This window comes from Lycorma delicatula, chromosome 1 (assembly GCF_047948215.1).
Source record: "Lycorma delicatula isolate Av1 chromosome 1, ASM4794821v1, whole genome shotgun sequence".
Taxonomy (NCBI): domain Eukaryota; kingdom Metazoa; phylum Arthropoda; class Insecta; order Hemiptera; family Fulgoridae; genus Lycorma; species Lycorma delicatula.
In genome coordinates this window covers 138,610,318-138,632,294 of record NC_134455.1, presented here as the reverse complement: position 1 = coordinate 138,632,294, position 21,977 = coordinate 138,610,318, and the positions used below count along the sequence as shown (strand labels likewise).

The following is a 21,977-nucleotide window of genomic DNA, read 5'->3' as shown; positions in this document are numbered from 1 at the left end:
AGAATAATTTTTTATTTACATAATTCATTAATACGTATGCTTGTTACAGCCATTTATAAGAAGGGAAAAAGTCCAGTACATACTAACTACTCTCAATATTTGAGGCAATTTTTTTTTTTTCACTCCCGGCTTTTTACTTACATGGTACGAACCCACCTCGACGAAGATTTTGTGATTTCAAATTCCTCACCCACCGTTAATACCAAAAGTTTTCAAAATATATGACAACTTTTTTTTACATCCATTTGGTGGGTTATTCCCCAATTATTTTTTTAGCAACATTTTAGAGATCGGTAGAGGATATCGTTTGTTATCCGATCCGTATCTGATTTTAAAATTTAAAGGCCGTTTATTTAATACTAGCACACTCGGCAATGCTTCGCTATTGCTAGATTTGAAAGATATATATATAGATATATATATATATCTTTCGAAAAAACTGAACTAATGGCCATAGATCCTCTGGTAATAGAGCACATTACGGTAAACAATCAGCAAATTAAAATAGTAAAACAATTTAAATATCTAGGGGAAATAATAACTTATAATTTAAATGACATGGCAAAACAGGACAAATAAAATGATTAAATCCGAAAAATTAACTTGGTCAACATATAACAAAGAATGCCTTTCTGCTAAAACAAAACTTAAACATTATAAAACTGTAGTTCAGCCAGAAGTCACCTATGAAAGCGAAACCCTTTTCAAAATCACTCAGAAAAACCGAATTGATAAAATTATGAAAATAGAGAGGAGAATTGTCAGAACGTGTATCAATAAAAAACACCAAAAAGAAGGCCAATGGTGGATTGTGCCAAATGAGGTGGTGTATCGAGAAATAGAGCCTGTTACTGATACAATGCGGAAAAAAAGAATCTCTTTCTTTGGTCATCTCATAAGGACACCGGAAACAAGACTGTCAAGAAATATCATTGAAAAGCTCTGGTTCCAAAAGCTAGAAGTAGGATGGATCAAAGAAATTAGAGAAGATATGAAAGAATTGGGAATTTCCCTGACTGACCTACAGAATAAAACTGGAAAAATTACAAACCTAAAAGACAAAAGCATTAGATTTAAACAAAAGACAGACAAACGACGAAATACAACGAAGAGGGTATTTACGGATGAAGAAAAGAAAGCAAGATCTGAACGGATGAAGAAATACTGGGCAGCTCGGAAGAGTAAAATAACACGCTTTTCTCAGAAAAGATCCAACTAAAATTGACTTAAGTGGTCCCATGTTGGCCGTAAAAGCATAATAATAATAATATATATATATATATATATATATATTATATTCTCCTTACACTTCTTCCACTCTCCTCTCAATTCTTCTGTACAGAATTCTAGTTAAGCTTTTTTATGCATGTCTAGTTAAGCTAATTGTTCTGTATTCTTCACATTTATCTGCTCCTGTTTTCTTTGGTATCATGACTACAACACTCTTTTTGAAGTCTGACCGAACTTCCCCTTTTTCATAAATATTACACACCAGTTTGTATAATCTATCAATCGCTTCCTCACTTGCACTGCGCAGTAATTCTACAGGTATTCCGTCTATTCCAGGAGCCTTTCTGCCATTCAAATCTTTTAATACTCTCTTAAATTCAGATCTCAGTATTGTTTCTCCCTTTTCATCCTCTTCGACTGCCTCTTCTTTCTCTATAACACCATTTTGTAATTCATTTCCTCCGTATAACTCTTCAATATATTCCACCCATCTATCGTCTTTACCTTTCGTATTATAAATTGGTGTACCATCTTTGATTAACACATTATTAGATTTTAATTTATATACCCCAAAATTTTCCTTAACTTTTCTGTATGCTCCGTCTATTTTACCAATGTTCATTTCTCTTTCCACTTCTGAACACTTTTCTTTAATCCACTCTTCTTTCGCTAGTTTGCACTTCCTGTTTATAGTATTTCCTAATCGTTGATAGTTCCTTTTACTTTCTTCATCACTACATTCTTTTATTTTCTAAGTTCATCCATCAGCTACAATATATCCTCTGAAATCCAAGGTTTTCTGCCAATTCTTTTTGTTCCACCTAAGTTCGCTTCTGCTGATTTAAAAATTTCGTTTTTAAGATTCTCCCATTCTTCTTCTACATTTTCTACTTTATCTTTTTTACTCAGACCTCTTGAGATGTCCTCCTCAAAAATCTTTTTTACCGCCTCTTTCTTAAACTTCTCTAAATTCCACCGATTCATCTAACACCTTTACTTCAGGGTTTTTCCAATCTACATTTCATTATCACTAAATTATGGTCGCTATCAATATCACTGCAGACTATGACAATCTTAATAAAAATTATATTCATTTGATGTTTTTCATAGGTAGTTTCAAAACTGGCCTATAGTACATCAAAAGTAGTTGTCCTATACCAAAAAAATAGATCGCTTTGAGATATAAAGATTTTCCGAAATGTTTTACCTTTAACGTTTTTTGAATCGCAAGATTCCAGATCTCAAAACCACTAGCGCGACCTTTTTTATTTATGTATTTTTTATCACCAGAGCGATTTCTCATTGTGTTATTAGCAATTTAAACGTATTTTATCTATGTTCGGTAGCACGTATTTGTACCAAAAACTATTTTCCACTTTAAAAAATAATAAAACTGCGGAAAGATCAAGATTAACAGTTAAGCATGTGCAAACAATTTTAAAGATAACTACAGCTCAACAAATTCAACTAAATTTGGTTAATGAAAAACATCACCAAGTTTCTTCAGAGAAAAAAAATGTTATTATTTTATTTAAATAATGTTAAATTAAAAAAAAAAACCTTCCTTCATAGATATGTATTTTTTAATGGGTTTACATTTCGTGTATTATTATTATTTTGTATGTATTAATTTGATTTAATAAAAGATACGCATCATATTTTTCCATTTTTTTTTTGTTCTGTAGCTTGCGATTTAATATATAATACTTAACATGGCCCTCAGTAGTTAATGAGTTTGACGTGCCTGCTTTAGTTGATATCGTACTGCAAAGTTTCATAGGCTTGTGTTTAGTCGCTTGTTTGTGGGGATCGAATAAAGCAAACAAGTTTTGACATTTTCTGAAGAATAGGTAAAATTGAAGGTCAACTACTATAACGCTCTTGTTTTAAAAGGTTTAATCTCGACGAACATAGAAAAAAAGTTGGATTTTACTTTAAAGGAATCTTTCTCTTTGTATTAACGGTAAAGAAATGGGTTGCTGAATTTAAATGTGGTCATACATCCATTCACGATTGGTTTGCTTGGCATTTCTCCCACCACCACCCTATTCGGTTGCGCTAAAGCATAAGAACGAATGTCTGCTACAAACGGCTACTGAGCCTCTAAACAGTTTAGCGACCAGTGTTCTAAATAACTCTTAGATCTTATCTAACAGCGTGAGTAGATTAAGCTCGTTGCCATACACCACCGGCTTACGTGTCCCAACCGCTCATCACTTGTCATATATTTACTAAAATGGGTAGGTGCACCCCATTTCAACTACTAAAAATATATATGACATCCATAAATTAAAATTTACTGTCTAGACAGCAATTCGCTGCTACGCCTAGATCGCTGAATGCCAGCAAGTACCTGACCACCATATTAAACCGCTTGGAGCCCTGCTGGTGGTCAGCCATATATCTCAAGGTTAGCTTCCCACAGCAGTGCGTTAAGAGTCTTTCCCTTAAGTAAACTACTGATGTCGATTGAACATAGCAACCGCATCAAGGAACTCCCACACGGTCCGACAATGCGGCTCTCGCCACATTGACTCGCCGCTTGTGAGTGGCCAATTTTCCCCTTGACCTCTAAGTCCCAGGGTGGCCCGGTCTCTGGCCTCCCCAAGAACAGGGCATTCAAACTTCTGATGTTCATTTGACTGGACCTCCCTGCAGACACACAGCTCAGCTGCCAGGCGGAACCGAAACAGATATTGGTTCAAATTAACATGGTTGGTGAGCATCTTGGCACCCGTTGTCCTTAAAACGAACTCGAGGCATACCGTTCCCCCAGATCTCGTATAAACTTGTACAGGGATCTTCCCGTAGTCATAATTTCCCATTCCAGCTGCCATGCTTACATCGTGAGGCTTTGCAGCCTCTTCCATCCATTCACGATGTTTCACGCTTTGGACGCCTAAAAACCAGTATGACCGATGAAATTGTCACAAAAATCCATAATGTGCGATATTAAACGATAGCCGATTGAAGCTAGGTGAGCTTGCTGAAATCGCAAACAGCTCGACAGATCGTGTCCGCTACATTTTACACGATGTTTTGAACGTGAAAAATCTTTCCGTTCCGTGGGTGCCGCGTTTGTTAATAGTGATCCGAAAACGCATTTATTCGATTGAACATTTTTCGAGGGTGTTCAAATTTATCTTAACGCGATTCCGCTGAATTTTTTCGATCTTTTATAACTGCAGATGAAAAATTCATTCATGTTACAAGCCAGAAATTGAACGATACTCTAAACAGTGGTTGAGGGGAAAAGTGTGCTGAAGAAAGCGAAAACGACTCCATGTACAGGAAAGTCACAGCTACGGTTTTTTGGGATTCTCGTGGTTTAGTGTTCGTAGACTATCTGGAAAAAAAGCAGGACGATCACCGGAGAGTATTAGGCTTCACTGCTGGATCGATTGAAGGGTGCTATTTAGGTTAAATGTCAACATCTTATTAAAAAGACTAGCTGCAGAGCGTGCCTACGACACGCCTCCGCAGTTAAGCTGTCCCGGCGGGTTTCCCTGGCGGGCGGCGTCTCGAAATGCTATTATTAGTTGTCCAAAATTGATTACCTCTTATGTAAAATTTTTTTTTTTGAATGATGAAAATTGATCAAGGAAAAGTGAATAAATATCAGCAAATCTTCCCAATTAAATTTGGATTAGATAGATTTACACATTTTTTAAAGATTGCACATTCAACATTTTCATAAAGCTCTATAATATCCATCGAACGAATAATCATAAAAATTGCTTATTATATGGAATGCTTAAACATTGTTTATAATCTATTATTGTATATCTATTGTTTATTTCATATATTTAACATATATTTTTTTTAAATTCTAAATTAATAACAGATTTTAATAATTTAAATGTGTCTTACCTTTTTTGATATTATCGTTTTCCTAAAAACAGTTTTATGTATTTTACAGAAATTTTTGATTTTTTAGCGGAAGAAATGATTTCTGCGAGACTCTTACCGTACGGTTTACAATTACAATGTAACTTTTTTTGTAATGAATCATTGATTGTTATCTTATGGAGTTATTATTAAAATTTATTACCTTTCTAGAACAAACAAATATACATTCTTTGAATTTCATGTCCAATTTTTTTGTTAAAAGCTTTTATTTAACTCGCTTTAGGAATAATCAAATCTTGCAACTGCTATATCTTTTGATCTATCGTATGAAAATCAATGAAATTTGGTACACGTATGTAACTTCGATGACAATACAGCACTACGGTGTCGGAATTTGATATGACCCACCCCACGCCCCTACGCGCTACACCTACGCTTCAATGTGTATAAATAAATATTTTTACTTTTTTAGTCTTAAAAAAAAATACAAAAATAATTACAAAAATATATTTGATTACATATAAAAAAGTATTTTTTAAAAAAGCTTTTATTTAACTAATATTAATATCAACATTAATAAAAAAAGGAAACACATTAGAAAAACCCTCTAAAAAGTAAAAAAATAATAATTAAATCAAATTGAGAATTTTAAACAAAAAAATATAATATATTAACAAATATAAAAATGCACTGAAAAGTAAAAAATAAATTATATAAATATTTAATAAATTACCAATCTAATAAATAAATCTGAAACTGTACAAGACTACACTTCGTTTACATTCATACATATCATCCTCTGAAGTAATACCTTACGGTGGTTCCGGAAACTAAACAGAAAAAGAAAAGAATTGATTGTTGAATTAGTAAACAGAATCGTTTTCTCCTGCAAACCGATTCTCGATTCTTTCGTTCAGTATAAAGTATCGAATCGAAGGAACGACTCGTTCACGATTCTTCCCATTGCTAATTTAGTTGCCTTCTTGCATTCATGTAGTTAGTTTATCCACCGTACATAGTTACCGGCGTTTACAATCAGTATTTTGCAATACTATTTTTTTATAAATAGTTTTTTAAAACTAATTTTGTTTCATTAAGGAATTTTTACTTAAAATTTTAATTAAAGAATCCAGTGTTGTCAAACGTTTATTTAACGTATTGGTTATCATCAATCTTGTCGGGCCGCGTGTTTGACATTTTAACAAATAGCTTATCATTTGGCGTATGATTACTGATGTGAATTCTATTTATGTGACCGTTGATACGACTCCGTTTGAAACTCTACTACAAATGGAGTTTGTAATTAGAATAAAAAATACCGCTGTAATGACAACTATTTGAAATTAAATTTAAAAAAATTAAATTTTCAGAACACTTTTTTTCTTTGTAAAACATTTTGAGCACACCTGAATATATCTGCTCTATTTTCCAGTGAAATAGTATTGGTGAATAATGCTTTTTATGCGTTTGTTTCAGTGTTTACCAGCGAGGGATGTAACAATAACAAGATGGCGCGGTGGAAGGTGACACTTTGTGTCATTAACAGCCTCAGTCCCGGACCTGGATTATGTTGAAGCATATGATAAACACCGGATATCCGGCCGCAGGATCCGGTCGATCGGGCCAGGCCGAGTATCTAGGAAGAATGAATACTACCGCTTCATCTTATCACAGCGGACGCTTGACCTCGCAACCCGGTTCACCTCTCGCCGGCATCCATCATACTCCAAAAGCGGTGAACGGTGGTTTACACATTCCTCGTGCTCCTGATACGCCGGATCAGCATTCGAGAGTCGCCGCTCCGTCGGCGACGCCTTCTGCGAATTGTGAGAGTGTCGGTGTTAAAGAGATGTTAACGTCGCTCGGGCTGTTGTGTTTGATTAGTCTGTTATTAGCATTACTATCTCTTATCTTCCTCCTGAAGATAAGCCCGGTGACGGCGTCGGATGTTCAAGATCTCCTCAGGCCGGATCAATCGACCGTTATCTCACCCGAGGAGTACGTCATCGTATACGAAGTGACACTCGCTCTCTGTGCACTTTCTCTATCGTTAAATCTTTGTTGCCTTCTTGTCTGTGCAGTTCAGTTCCTCTTTGCTGTTAAACTCGTCCGCGATTCACCCGATGGTGAGAGGTGAGTTGCAGTCTGTATACTTGTAATGTAGTTATCACAGGTATTTTACAATTTTTACAAACAAGTGCATACCATTTAATTGTAATAAAATATAAGATTTCTTACACACACGCATGTACACACACACACGGGTATTCCATGAAGAAACAGAAAGAATTTTAGGACGCGTGTTTACTAGTGAAAATAAAGGAAGAAGTTTACATAAATATAGATTCTGAAACGATTCGTTTTCGAGTTGTAGAATGCGAAAAAATTCGCCTTCATTTCTGCTTCAAGCCATACTGAAATTCTTGGAACTTAAATTAAAGGGCAAATTTAATAATTTAATATGATTTTCAACATGAAAAATTAAAATAAACTGGTCCCAGAACTGCATCTCTAGTAATCTTTCAGAAAATATAATATTATAGGTTTGATCTACAGTAACTTCTTTATTAGTCAGTGAACAACATTTTGCTACAAAATTTGTAGAGAATTAAATTATGAGAAGAACTATTTATGTAAATAACGTCGACTGAGAATGATAACGAGTTTAAGAAATTTGACTTTCATAATAAACCCAAACAGACCGAAACGCGGTAGAAACATACGAGGTGTGTGAGAAAAGTAATAAGATTGGCTTTTTACTTACCAAGGTTTTTATTTTTTTCAAACAATATTAATCCGTTCAAAGTAGTTCCCTTGGGCAGCTATACACCGGCGGAGTCGTTGTTCCCACTCCTGGTAGCAGCGCTGGAAGGCTTCAACTGATAGGACTTTTAACTGGTCGGTCACAGTCTTTTGAATGCTCTCCAGAGTTCCAAAATGACGTCATTTGGAGACAGGTTGTCTGTCTCAACCTCTCTGAGCGAGGTTGATCTTCAACGTGTTCTCGGCCTTCCAAAAATGGTTTGTGTAGCGGAAAAATTGTGCTCTTGATAAGCAATGTTCTCCATAGGCCTGTTTCAACTTTTCAAAGGTCACACTCGTGAATTCCCCAAGTTTAACACAAAACTTGATTGCATACGTTGCTCTAAATTCCGATGCTCCGATTTCGTAACACACAACAAAAACACAACTTCACTGATGGCGCTATCAAAAATAATATATTGACTGAACGGAGTTGAAACTCGTACTGAGCGTGTGGAAGGGATGAACGAACTGGTCTAGCACAGAACGATAGGACACAGCGTTGTCAGATCGCTCGCAGTGTTACCGATCTGATTAATTTTCTCACTCATCTAGTACTTCATTATAATTTTACATGGAAACAAAATTCATTTCAATGTTGGAGAATGTCCAGAAATTAAATCTAGTATAAAAATAAAATAAGGCGGTAGTTTCATAGAATTATTATGTTAAAAATACTAAGAAAGAAAAATTCATTAACACTCATATACGTACATATTATAAATCTGAACGTTTGTTACTCGATTACACAAAAAATACTCCACCGATTTTGATGATTTTTTTCCATTTTCTTTATTTTTTTTAATGAAGAATCATGTAGGCTACACAAAAAAAATCGCACGCTGAACTTCAAGATGTAATCAGAGCTGCCGAGATTGAAAATCAGACAAATGTATCTCGAAGCGCTCAACCTGCACGTAAAGTACGAATAGCTTTGTTTGCGTTCAAAACTGAAGAAAATTACGGGTCTTGAGTATCTTTATCTAAAAATTCCTTTTTACTTTTCAAATTAAGAATGTGGGGATATAATTTTTGTTTACGGGTATCGTAATACCCGTAGTAACCTACGTGGTATCGTAATTACCCACTTTCATGAATATCAAGAATAAATCCCTAATAAAAGGATTCCAAATCTGAAAATCTTCGCTTTAGTATTTCATCCAGTCCTACTCCACCGTGTTCATGAAGATTCCACCTTGTCGATGAAGAGCAGAACATAATCGGCGAGTTCAACGTAGCCCACATCTGAGCAATAAAATAATTTGAAATCGCGCCGGTTGTATCGCGATACAACGTGGCGAATACTGGGTAAAGAAAATTTCAACCTGTTCCGCTTGCAGGAGTTCAAAATTTCTCGGAAACTTTCCCCGGCTTCTAAATTCATTGTCTTCATTGTCATTGGCTTCAAGACGACTTTGTCGAAGTAAGTTCTATTTTATTTACTGAAGAGGCGATTAGCCCAAGAAGTGAAGTTAATTAGGGAAATAATCGTTATTGGAGTTTCGAAAATCACATGATACAGTAGAAGTTTTTCTCACCCAGGTTTTATGTCCATTATTAGTGCGGTATTATTTACTGGACTGATTATTTTTAAAGATCGCCTTACGGGAAATGTAAATTTAAATTCCTTAAAACATAATCGGTTACCTCTCTTCAAGGCGTTCCACTAATAACAAGTCAAGGAATGATCTTTCAACATGACGAGGCTCCTACTCAATTTCATCAAGAAGTTAGGTATCGTTTGAATATAAGATTTACGATCGACTAGATCGGTAGAAGCGGACTTCCACGTCACCTGGACTTATCGCCAGTGGACTACTACGTGTAAAGTCATATGAAATCTCTTTATGTATGAACAAAAAGTAACTAGAAAAGAAAAACATTAGTGACAAGAATTTTCAACGCATTTGAAATTATAAGAACACAATAAGAGCCATTTAAGAATTTTAAATCTACCGGAATATTCTGTAACAATAAAAGAGACATTTTGAACAGTTATTATAATAGTCGTTTGTGTTCATTTTTATTGATTTATTTTTAATAATCGATTGTTTTTCTAGAAATTTTCTAATAGTGAAATTATTCTTTCTCGATTTAAAAATACGATACAGTTTTCTTCCTATACGCAGGGTTCCCCCAGGCCTTGAAACTAAGGGGAGGTTTTGAAAAAATCACCATAAGTCATTGAAATTTGTAAAATTTCAGGGAAGACTTGAGAAAATTTATTTGAGCAGAAAAATTACTAAAAGATAATAACTATTCGTGAATTTTTTTCATTGAAGAGGCTTCACAAAAAAATCAAAGAAAATTTTGTAGAAATTCTTTTCATAAATTATACATCCGATTGAAGTTTATAAAATGCATATTTGAAATTGAAATTTATGCACGAATTTAAGATTCTTCAGTTACTTTTGAACATCAAAAACCAGTTTTTTTAGTTTATAATCATAGCATATTAAAAAATATAATAATCATATCTTTTAATTTCTAGTGGTTATAAAAAATCCAAATCCATATGCAATCAGTTTTACCAAATGTACTGATTTTGGAGAGCATGTCCTCTTTTCTCATGCTTCTTGTCTCATTCGCCAGGCTTTTCTAAATTTAAGAAAATGGTTAGCATTTGTTTCAATCATGATTTTTGTTGACTTTATGCGGCTGCAGTTTCATTAGAAATACCAGTGGGGCATTTTTTCTCTACACATATAAGAGTGATACAGAAGGAGAATGCTCTAAAAAGACAATACTAATAGCGAATTTGAATCAACTGCAGCGAGGTGCATTAGATTATTGTTAACTGAAAAAGGACAAAGATTCCCAAGTGCTTTTTTATCTTTGTCCCTTTTTAATTAACAGTGAAACAGTTGGAGATAGTAGTAAGTAGAATTTGCTGTTTGAAATACTGTTTAGTTTTGTTGATCTTTTACACATTTTTGAATATTATTATTTTGTATAATCCTAGGAACAGTTTAAAATATATATCTAACAATTTGCACAATGAATAAGTATTTTTGCTGGTAATATATATGTATATTATGGGTGTGCAAGTACTCGAAGTGTTCGAGTAATTTTTGAGTAGAGTTGAGTATTTAAAAACATTTTTCCTGAGAAATATTTTAAAATTAAATCTTTAAAATATTTCAAAGATTTGTGTGTTCTCCATCCCTGATTATTTTTGTGAATAAATTTAAAATACCTTTATTGAGAAATATATTTTCATATTACGTTGAGATACCAATTTTAGTATAGCTCTAATTTTTCTCAAGCTATAACTGGAAAAAGAAGTGTTTCTGGATTCATTCTTATATATTACTTTGTTCTTCATTTTCACTTTAAAACATATCATTAATTTTTTTTGTGTCTTTGTGCTCATTAAAAAATGTGTATATTAACAATTTAAATTATTATTAATAAATATTGTATTTCAACACTAAACCTATTTTAATAACATAACATAATGCTTAATTAAAATCAATGTGCAATAAAATCTCATAACACTTAGTAATTCTGCTCATTTGTTCATCTTTAATTCAATAATAATAACAACATTGTGTTTATTATGACTTGTTACAAACACAATACAACCTTTAGAATATTGTTACATCAGTATAATTTACACATAGGGAATTTTATTTTACTCTGCTTGTCAGTTGGCAAAATGTAAAGTTAGCTATATATATAGATAGCAGATCAAATAATCTTTTCATGCAGTAGTGTTATCTCTGTTTCTAGACTACTTTGTGTTGTATCAGCTATGTTGAGTCAGTGTATGAAGTGTTGATTTTACAGAAAACACATGTAAATTATAAATTTTCAAATGTTTGATAAACAAGTTTAGTTGAAATTTCCTCTATCAGCAGAAAGTAAAAAAAAATCCTGTTCTGTTCATAAATTGGGTTCAACTTACAGCTCATAAACCAAATGGCCCAAGCTGAATTTCATTGCCAACATTGGTAATTAGTGAGGTTTTGAGAGATTGGATCAACTAAAAAGGCTTTTGTAAAATCATCTCATGGATTGTACTATCAGCAGATGATATTTTTAGAGTTAAAAATTTTATTCTTAATACATCTCATTATGTACATAAACTGAAAGAACTGGGATTTGAAAAACATCTAAGAGTTTTGTTATCGATTTTGATCTTTTGTCAATAAAAAGTGAGATTCATGTACTGGATCATGTTTATTTAGTGCTAAAGTACGATTTCACTATTGTAGCTTTGTCAACAATCAAGAATTGGTAATTATAGAGCAATAAAAACTATACCCTTTTCACAAAAATCATTATATATACATGAAACCTTTATTCTTTTCTCTTTTTTATGAGATTTCTTTACAATAGGTTTATATAACATGTTCTTTATTTTATAAAACGAAATGTTGAATTTAATTATGACTTCATCCAAAACAGTTTATTGAATTGTTCACAGTCAACAAATGACTTACATGAAGAGAGTTTTGTTCTCTACTTCGGTATAGGTGGATATGGTTATTTTTAAAAAAATAAGTAATATTCCTTTTAGCAAAGATGGTACATTTATTATTTTATATATTATTCATACTTATTTGCCTGAAATAATTGAACAACATTTTTGTGTCCTGAAAACTTGTTCTTACTTTTGGAAATAGTCTCAAGAAAAAACATTTTGCATGTCAGATGATGATATATGTATATGTAATAAATATTTAATTATTTAGTTCAAAATGAAACAGTATAATTTAATTATTTTGCAGAAGAGATCAATATGATTGTTCTCTTATCATATTAAAAGCATCCAAAGATTTCAAATAATAATCCTGTTTAGTAATCATCTCTGCCAAACTTTGTGGTAGAGTGGTAGCGTTTGTTGTTCAGCCAGAAGATTCTGGGTTTAAATTTTGGTTTAGGCTTAGCAATTATTTTATATGCTACAAAATTAATTTCTTAATATGAAAAAAAATAGTTGGGCGACTGTAACTGGATGTAGAGTGTAAGCTTGTTGTTACCAAACTAAGTGAGAGAGAGTGAAATAATATTTTAATACAGATAATACAATTTTTCAGCAGGCTCCCAAAGATTATTTGCTTTTAATTTTTTTTAGAAAGAATGTTTTGGCTTAAAGAACAATTTTATTAGCAAATATTAATATGTCCAGGTTTTTCTTTTGTAATTTTTACATTCTAAAAGTTTTTTTTTGTTGAAATCATTTATGTCTCTTCTATGTATAAGCTGTAAAAAGATGGGATAGAATTACATGCCTCACTTCATTTCCCACTGGAAGCTCATTCCTTGCGTATAAATCATTGCTGGAAATAAAACCTCTTTCTTTACATTTCATTCTTATTTTTCATTAAACATTTTTATTTAACACCATATTATCAAATGTCTTCTGACATTCTATAAACACACATGAATACAGGCAAAATAATGTAAAAAAATTAATAAATTGAACAAAACAATTTGTATAAATACATAAATAAATTTAAAAAGTCACTGGCAAAGAGTTGTACAACTTTCTCTGGTTACTAATAACTTTGCCACTGACAGACTGCTACTAGAAGAAAAATTAAATGTATTATTAAAGTACGTAATATTTCAAAATTTACCTATACTTTCAGATAAATTTTGAGGTATGGGAAATATACCTTTTCTTCCTGTCCCCATCACCAATTGTGACCAAAATTAAATCGCATCAATGTCCCATGTTCAGAAATCATTGTGCCAAATTTCATGCAAATCATTCCATTCAATCTGGAGATATCAAGAAAAACTAGGCCTTCACAACTCAAACGTACCTTCCACCACTTTGTAGAACAAATGATTGTGAAACAATAATTGTGGAACATACCTTCCCTAATTCTTTAATGCTAAAATTGTGTTTTTAGATTAGAGGGATCATGAAATGTCAACATTTGCAAAAATCCTGATATGCTTAATTTGACCTGATAGTACTCTATCCCTTATTTATTTTTACGTGTTCACGGATCAACCAGGATATTGAGAGTCTAACAAATACAAATGTTTATGTTATTACAATTTATTAGTTTAAGAACAGAAAATAAAACAAATCAATAATAATGACAATAATAAATTACATAAAAAATCATTTTTCAAATGCAGGAAGCATTTGTTTTGAAGTTAGTTAAATCATAAAAACCGGAATACAGTCCAGTTGACTAAAGACATTATTATAACCCCAAATATTAACATGTTTAACAACTAGTATTACATTAATAACAAGATAAGATTAGACAAGTCTAAGGTTCATACAGTTCCATTCACTGAAATATTTTTCCTGTTTATAATAGAACTACCATAATTTATGAATGAATTTAAAACTGTCATTTTCACAATTGGTTACCAGTAACTCATCAAACAACTTCCTGCATTCACCCACTGTCCACACTGGAATACTTGTGAGATCACTTAACTCATTGATATATGCTGACTAATAATGCCGGCTTACTGTCGCATTGAACATACCTCGCAGCACTCACTGATACTTGCTTCATAATGACTTTCCCTTTAGTCCGAGCAGTCTTATATACCCTGATCTGCAGAACCATCAAATTTCTTAACTGTTGAAGCGTGAGAATTATCATCCGTGCCCTTAAATTTTCCCATAAATTTCTACTCTGGTCCAGTAACCCTTCTCATTGAAAAACAGCTGTTGGAGGTGTGCCATTGATATTATTACAAAGAACGATTGTTAAACAAACCTGTTAGACTGACAAAAGGATCCCTTCTAGTACCCTTTTGGATTTCTTTCATAAATATTTTCTCATACTTTCTTCTTAATTGGAAAGAATCCCAGATCTGGTCTTGTTACAATGTTGTTCAATAATATACCCAGAAAAGTAACAAATACCCATACTAACATACAAACAACAAGGACACAAACATCTGTACTACATTTAAATATCTATTTTCTTTTTAGCAACTAATGAGAAATTAATTTCGCAATGTATGAAAAATGCCAAACCTGAAATTTGGATCGAGATGTTTGGGATGAAAGCCTGAGATGCTACCATTCTGCCCTTGAGATCAGTTACTAATGTTGAAAAAGTATTAATCTTATTAACGAAGTTCATTATAATCAAGGTTATAACAACCTACTCTCTCTCTAAATACATATATGTGTATACAGTGAAAATGTAAACATTGCACTTCAGAGGAAAATTTCCTCTGTTCTTTGCCAGACAGTTTTTACTGGTTATTATTTAAGTAGCTGTGCACAAAATTATTGTTTGTGTTTTATAATCTAGTGTGAATTAGATATTAAATGTTATGTAAATTGCATTTGGATTTTTCAACTTATCATGTCATTTTTTATTGTGTTCATTCAGTTTGATTTTATTAATGAAATTGAAATGAAAAAGTGAACTAAAATCAACTCTTCATTAGAATTCTTTAATGCCTCGATGTCAAATTACAGCACAATATGTGGTTAAAAACTGTCATTTTCTACCAGAAAAAAGAGTTCACTTCTGTTTAATCAATAAGAAAGGGAAATTGACAGAAAAAGATAGACTCTAAAACACATATTTTGGGTATGTTTTTCTGTTGAAGAATCTGATTTTCTTGTTCCTGTTGAAGTAATAATGAATGCAGAAAAATGTATATTGATCTTGTAAACATAGTTCGGCCTTCTGAGTGTTCCAACTAGACCTGACTCCTTGTTTTCCTCTAGAAGCAGGAAAAATGTTGATAGGAGGCAGTATTAGACCGGCCAGGAAACTTGTTTTGATCTCAACTCTGTTAAGAATTTATGGCAATATGCAAGAAGGAATTTAGTAGGTTAGACCACATAAAAAAGGAGAAAATGATTTACAGTGCAATCCATATATGTTTTAAGGATGAAAACTTCAGATTGCATAAAACTAATTCAATTTATGCCAGAAGAGTGGAAGATGTAGTAAAATTAAAGTTGGACATATTTCATACTTGCAAAATTGAATGGTGTAAATTCATGTGAGTAAAATATAAAAATTTGTTAAAATCGAAAAGAAGTATTTCTCCTTAATTTGTGCAACACTGTAAATTTGGTATGTTTAAAATGTCTTGTGATAACTTTAATCACATTTATAGTGGTGGAATGAACACCTAGTGTCAATATTTAATCTAATTTGTCATAATGAAACTTAAGATTTAATAAAACAAACACCATATCTAATATAAATAGATAAGAGAATTTTAGAATTACATTTAAGTAAAATAGAAAGTATTCAGTTGTGTTTATCTGTAAAAAAAATAAAATAGAATTTGTATGTATCACCAACCAATATTTAATCAACATATGCACTGTTTGAAATTGGATCCAAAATTAAAAATAACACAGTAGTATCTAGTTTAGGATGGTATATAATACATCACAATAAATATTTATTTAAATTAAATAATTATTTTAATACTTTACATGTTTTTAATATTCAGCTGATGATGCTCTGAAGTAGTGTGAAAGCATTCCTGGAATAAAACAGTAAATGATTTTTGATTAAGTGATTTAGAGGGTTTTTTAAATTATATTATAGTTTTTTAAAAAAATAAGACAATTATAATCAATTTCTTTATTGTCCATATTTTCTAAAATATCTAAAAATCTATGAAATATAGACTTGTAATATTTCCATAGCGTATTGACTAATTGTCAGCTTGGTTTTAGCCTACTGATCCAGCCGTTCTCCAGTTTTTAGAAAAATATTTTAGAGTTGTATAACAAAAAGTTTCATATTTCAAGTTTTTGGGATCTCAGCAAAGGATTCAATTTTTATCCACATCTTTTACCAGTGAAAAAACCTGTATCTCGGTATCACAAGATGTGCTTACAGTCGATTAAAGTCATATTTTGCTGACTGAAAACAGTTAAAATTGCATCTTTTGATAATAATACAAATGTTAACTGTAGGTCTTCCATTCAAGATGTAGAACGTAGTGTCCCACAGTGAAGTTATCTTGTCCTCTTGCTTTTCTTATTTGCGAATGACCTATTTCAAAATCTTGAACCATTTATTGTTACCCTCTTCGTAAATGATATAACTATATCTGTATTCAAAGGTAATTATTTAAAAGAATTTGAAAATATATTTTAGCAGTTCAAAAACTTACTCACTGAATCAATTGTAAACATCTAACTTTAAATTTAAATAAAACAGTTGCATTGTGCTTCTCAGAAAGACATAACTATGCTAAAATCCCATCAATAGACTTACCAATAATATCAGAAGTAACGTAAGGAATAGGTACATTTTTCTACTTGATTAAAAAAAAGTACTTCCCAGATCTGGATAGATCTGGGATGGCAACATCACAAATATGTAATTAATTATAAAATAAAAAATAAATGTGATTGGAGTCCATTTTAATTATTTAACATGTAGGCTAATGAAATAATATCTAATTAAGGTTAATACATGAAGGTAGTAATTATAAATAATAACTAAAAAATAATTCACATCTTATAAGGTGTTAATGAGAATTATTTCAGCACATATTTACATACACATGTATGGGGATGCTTAACATTCTGGGGATTTTTTAAATTAATATTATTTAAAAATTCATCACTATAATATTATTTCTTTAAAAGAAAATTTGTAAATTGTATTTTAAATTAATTGGTTAATTAATTAATTATAAATGACAATGGTTGCATAATGAGACGCTTTCTCATAAGCCAAAGTATTGTGCTGAGCTACATGAATATATTTCTGTTATCTAGTTTGACTGAGGTGGATATTGTTATTTTAAATGAAATAAGTTTCTGTTTTTTTTTTCAACAAAGATCATGAACATATGTTCATAAAACATGGATAAGTTAACATTTTTAATTTTCTAAACATTTATCTACATAATTCAAGCTTATGGACCAAACAATGATCCAACAGCCCATTTTTATATTTTGAAAATGAGAGCCCTAACTTTATTGATATTTTACTTTGGTGTGAAATCATAATGAATATTTATTTAATAATGATTATAAGCTTTACATTTTATTAAGATGGATCAAAGCATAACATTACAGCATGATTTTATTGTAAACAAAATCAATTTGTTCAACCCAAGAGAATTTTTCATTTAATGAAATTAAACAAATTGTAACAAATTTTTCTGTGTGGGCAACAGAATTACTATCATCATAAATGGAAATTATATCCACACATTTACTAACATTATGTCTACCTGAGGAACACAATGGATTGGTTTTATCCACATTTAAAGTCAAGACGTTTACAGTCCATCAAGTTAATCATTTTAACTCGAAGAAAGAAGGAGATATAGAAATTTGAATAATGAATAATGAACTAAAATGGAAAACTGAGAAAGCTTAGGAAAAGTGGCTCAAGGAAAAATGTACAGTGATAGAAAATTTGGAAAAAGAAGGGAGATATGAGCTAATGTATAAAGAAGCTTCAAAAAGAGTCTTTGAAGAGAAATGAGGGAAGAAAATGTATCAGATAGAGGCAAAGGATGAAGGAACACTTAATGACAAGGAGGAAGATAAAAAGGAGATGGGAAGAATGCATTTGTGGATTTATATGTATTGCATGAAAAACCAAGAGAAATATATGGGACTGGAAGAAAAGTACAAAGTTCATGAAGATCAAAAAGGGTACAGTGTGAACCCTTGTTACAGTGTGGGTACAGGGTGAAATAAATCGAACAATTAAAATAATGAGAAAAGCAAAAGCCGAGGGACTTTTGAACTACACCAATTGAACTGTTCAAAAAACTAGGAGAGACAGGAGAGTTGTTATTACTAGATCTAAGCAGTGGATTATTTGAAGAAGGAAAGTGGCTGGAGGACTTCCAGTATACAATAATGGTACCAATAAAAAAGAAAAGAAAAATAACAAATGTGAAAAACATAGAACGATTAGCCTATTATCATATACAGCCAAGGTACTATTAAAGGTTCCAAATAAGAAGATATACAATAAATTAGATGGCAGTATTGAGGAAGAACAGTATCAGTTTACAAAAAATGTTGGAACAAGGGACGCTATAGGGCTGCTAAGAGTAATAGGTTAGAGATACATGGAAAGGAGGTGGAAAGTATATGTTGCATTTGTTGATTTAGAAAAGGTGTTTGACAGAATTAGATGGAATAAATTTCTGTTAATTTTGAAAAAGAAGGGAGTTGACTAGAAAGAGAGTGGCCAATAAAAGAGCTCTACTATAACTAGAGAATAAAAATATGGGTAGGAGATGAAATGACAGGACGAATAGAAATTGGAAGGGAAGTGAGGCAAGGATGCGGCATGTCACCAGCACTGTTTAGTATATAACTGGAAGAAATAATTAAATGCTGTCAGAACGGGAAAAGTGGAGTAAAGATCAGGAGGGGAAAAAAAATAGAATGTATACATTTTGCTGATGAAATGGTGGTACTCGCAAAGAGCCCATGTAAATTAAATGAAATGCTTGATGATTTTTTTTAGTTTGCTTGGCTTGATGGTATCACCACATAAGCTTAAAGGTTGTGTATGGGATATGGAATTTTGTAGTGCATGAAAAATGCCATGCCTGACCAGAATTCAAACCCAGACCTCAAGATGAAAGGCCAAGGTACTAATAAAGCTTGCAAAAGACAAGGTACAAGGATCAACAAAAAGAAGACAAGATCAACAAAAAATGTTTGGTATTTGGTGGAAAAGAGGAGATGATTGAGATTAAGAGGGAATTAAAGTTTTAGAGCAGGTGAAGAAATTTTAGTGCTTATGGGGCTTCATAACTGATGACCTGACTTACATAATAGAAATTAAAACAAAAATATCAAGAAGCAGCAGGCATTTAATAAGAAGGGAAAACTGCTGTATGGAAGTTAAACTTCCTGATATGCAAGAGATTAATGAGATATTTTATTTAGATTGTAATGCTCCATGGAGCTGAAACATGGACATGAGAAAGGTCTACAGAAAACGAATTGAAGCATTTGAGATGGGGGTGTGTGGCAAAATAGTAAATTTCAGGTAGCAAGACCTGTAACAAATGAGAAAGTATTAACAAGAATCGGAAAAAACAAGAAAATGCTAAATTTTGATTGAATACAGGAAAAGGAACTGGCTAAGATAACTTTTCACATTGTATGAAAAGGTATTTATTAGTGGATGTGATAGAAGGCTTGGTGAATGGAAGGAAGGAAGAGATTTCAAATGATGGATGGGATGATGGAAAAGGGAAAATATGCTAAAACAAAGAGGTTAGCAAAGGATAGAATAAGGTGGAGAGTAACAGGTGTGACAGGATCTTTGTGTTCTGCCCTAATGGCAGAACACAAAGAATGAAACAGATAACAGTAAGAAATTGATAGAAATCTATTTAATTGAATTGAAGTCATTAACATATCTGCTTTGTTTAATATTCTGTATTTAAAAAAAATAATAACATAGTACATTTAGAACGGTTTCATGCAATAAAAGAAAAAATGAATAATTGATTGTTTATTAATTCATCCCAGACAATTAATTTTTAAAACAGTTAGTTTTTTAATTTGATGACAAAGCAATATTTCATAAAATAGCTTTTTTCTTTTTTTTGTAATTTTTTTATGCCATCTTATTAAATAAGAGGATGTTTCAGTCAGTTTTGTATTAGAAATTACATTTTTGTAATGCACTTTTTGCCAAAGTACAAGAAAGATGTTTGTGAATTTATCAGCTATTTAAATTTATCAGCAATTAAAAATAATACTTTAGGAAAATAGGAATTTTTTTTTAATATAATTTCCAACAACATTGGTACACTTATGCAAACACTATTAGTGATGCAATTCCTGCTGCATAAAAGTCTTTTGGCTCCTGTCTAAGCTATATTCACACTTCATGTTTGTTTTCTACATCTTGACACACACACTTGATCAACAAAAAAATGTGAAATTTTTTGTTGATCAAGTGTGTTTTTAGTACATCAAACTAGTATAAGACGTTTGGGGTCGAGTTAGATATGTAAATTGATGTTGTAGACATTTCTTGTTTGGATTAATTACGTTAAATGTGGTCTGGGAATATGATGGAGAGGAATACTCAAATTCTGATGTTTTATTTAAATTATCAATCTCAATTTAAATTGAGAATCAACAGAAAATCATAGTATGATGCATCATTCACTTATCTAGAAATGCTGTAGCAGCACTCTTTCAAAATCCCAAAACATTAATTAGTTTAAATTGAGAACACCTTGCCTAAAAATGAAGAAGAATGTTCCATGTGTCAAAAAACACTATAGTTTGGGTTTATAAAAATGTACTCATGATTTGTCCCAAGCAATGTTAAGCGCATATCTTCTTTAATGTTGTAAGCTGAGTTACAGATGGTTTAAGCATTGACTCATTAAATTCCTATTGTGTTCATTGGGCACTCTTTGTGAACAGACTTTTCAGAAATTAAAATGATTATTTGTTGAATTTGTACTGTTTGCTAAACCATGAGAATATCTAATTTTAGTTGCTGTACTATTTATTGTCATACATATCAGCTCAAATCATATCCTTCACTTGCCACACTGTGTCGGTTTTGTTACAATTTGAACTGGGGGTTGGCTATGAGATGCGATGGTGAGTGGTGGTATTTGTTGCTAAATCTGAGTATCTTATCCTATAGTAACTCATCAGTTGTGATTGTTGTGGATAGTTATTGTTTGGTGTACAGTTTACTGAAACATATTGATATTTTAATAAAATTGTATGGATGAAATAAAACATTTAGCAATGAAAAAAGATTTAAGAGACAAAAACTGATAAAAGGATTATTAAAAATTTGCAAGTAGTACTAGAATAGTTTAAGAATAAGTTGAATAAGACAACAAAATATCTTAATGATGAGCTGGTTGCATGTAAAAAAACAGATTTTTTTATTTTAAATCGAAAGATCAGGACCAAATTATATTTCAATATTCGTAATAAAGAAGTATACAAACTTTTGTGTGAAGTTGTATTGGAAGTTTTTAACTTGGCAGGTACTTTAATTTTCTGTTTATATTGTTGCTGCAAAACGGATTGGTAAAAAGGATAGTTGAGCTGTGGTTGTCGTTACTTTTGCTTTGGGATCACTTAAAAAGAAACTGGTAAGAAAGTCAGTAATTTGAAACAATTTGGAAAATTATTTAAGGAATAAGCAACA

At 31.8% G+C, this 21,977-nt stretch overlaps 1 protein-coding gene across 1 annotated transcript in view; it reads left to right on the top strand.

Annotated features, from left to right (window-relative positions):
* The window catches only part of LOC142323057 (uncharacterized), a 134,004-nt gene that overhangs the window by 87,988 nt on the left and 24,039 nt on the right, over nucleotides 1-21,977 (top strand). The window contains exon 2 of the mRNA XM_075362175.1: nucleotides 6,556-7,212. Within this exon, the coding sequence (XP_075218290.1) occupies nucleotides 6,647-7,212 (566 nt within the window). The 5' untranslated portion in view covers nucleotides 6,556-6,646. The remainder of the gene's footprint in view (nucleotides 1-6,555; nucleotides 7,213-21,977) is intronic.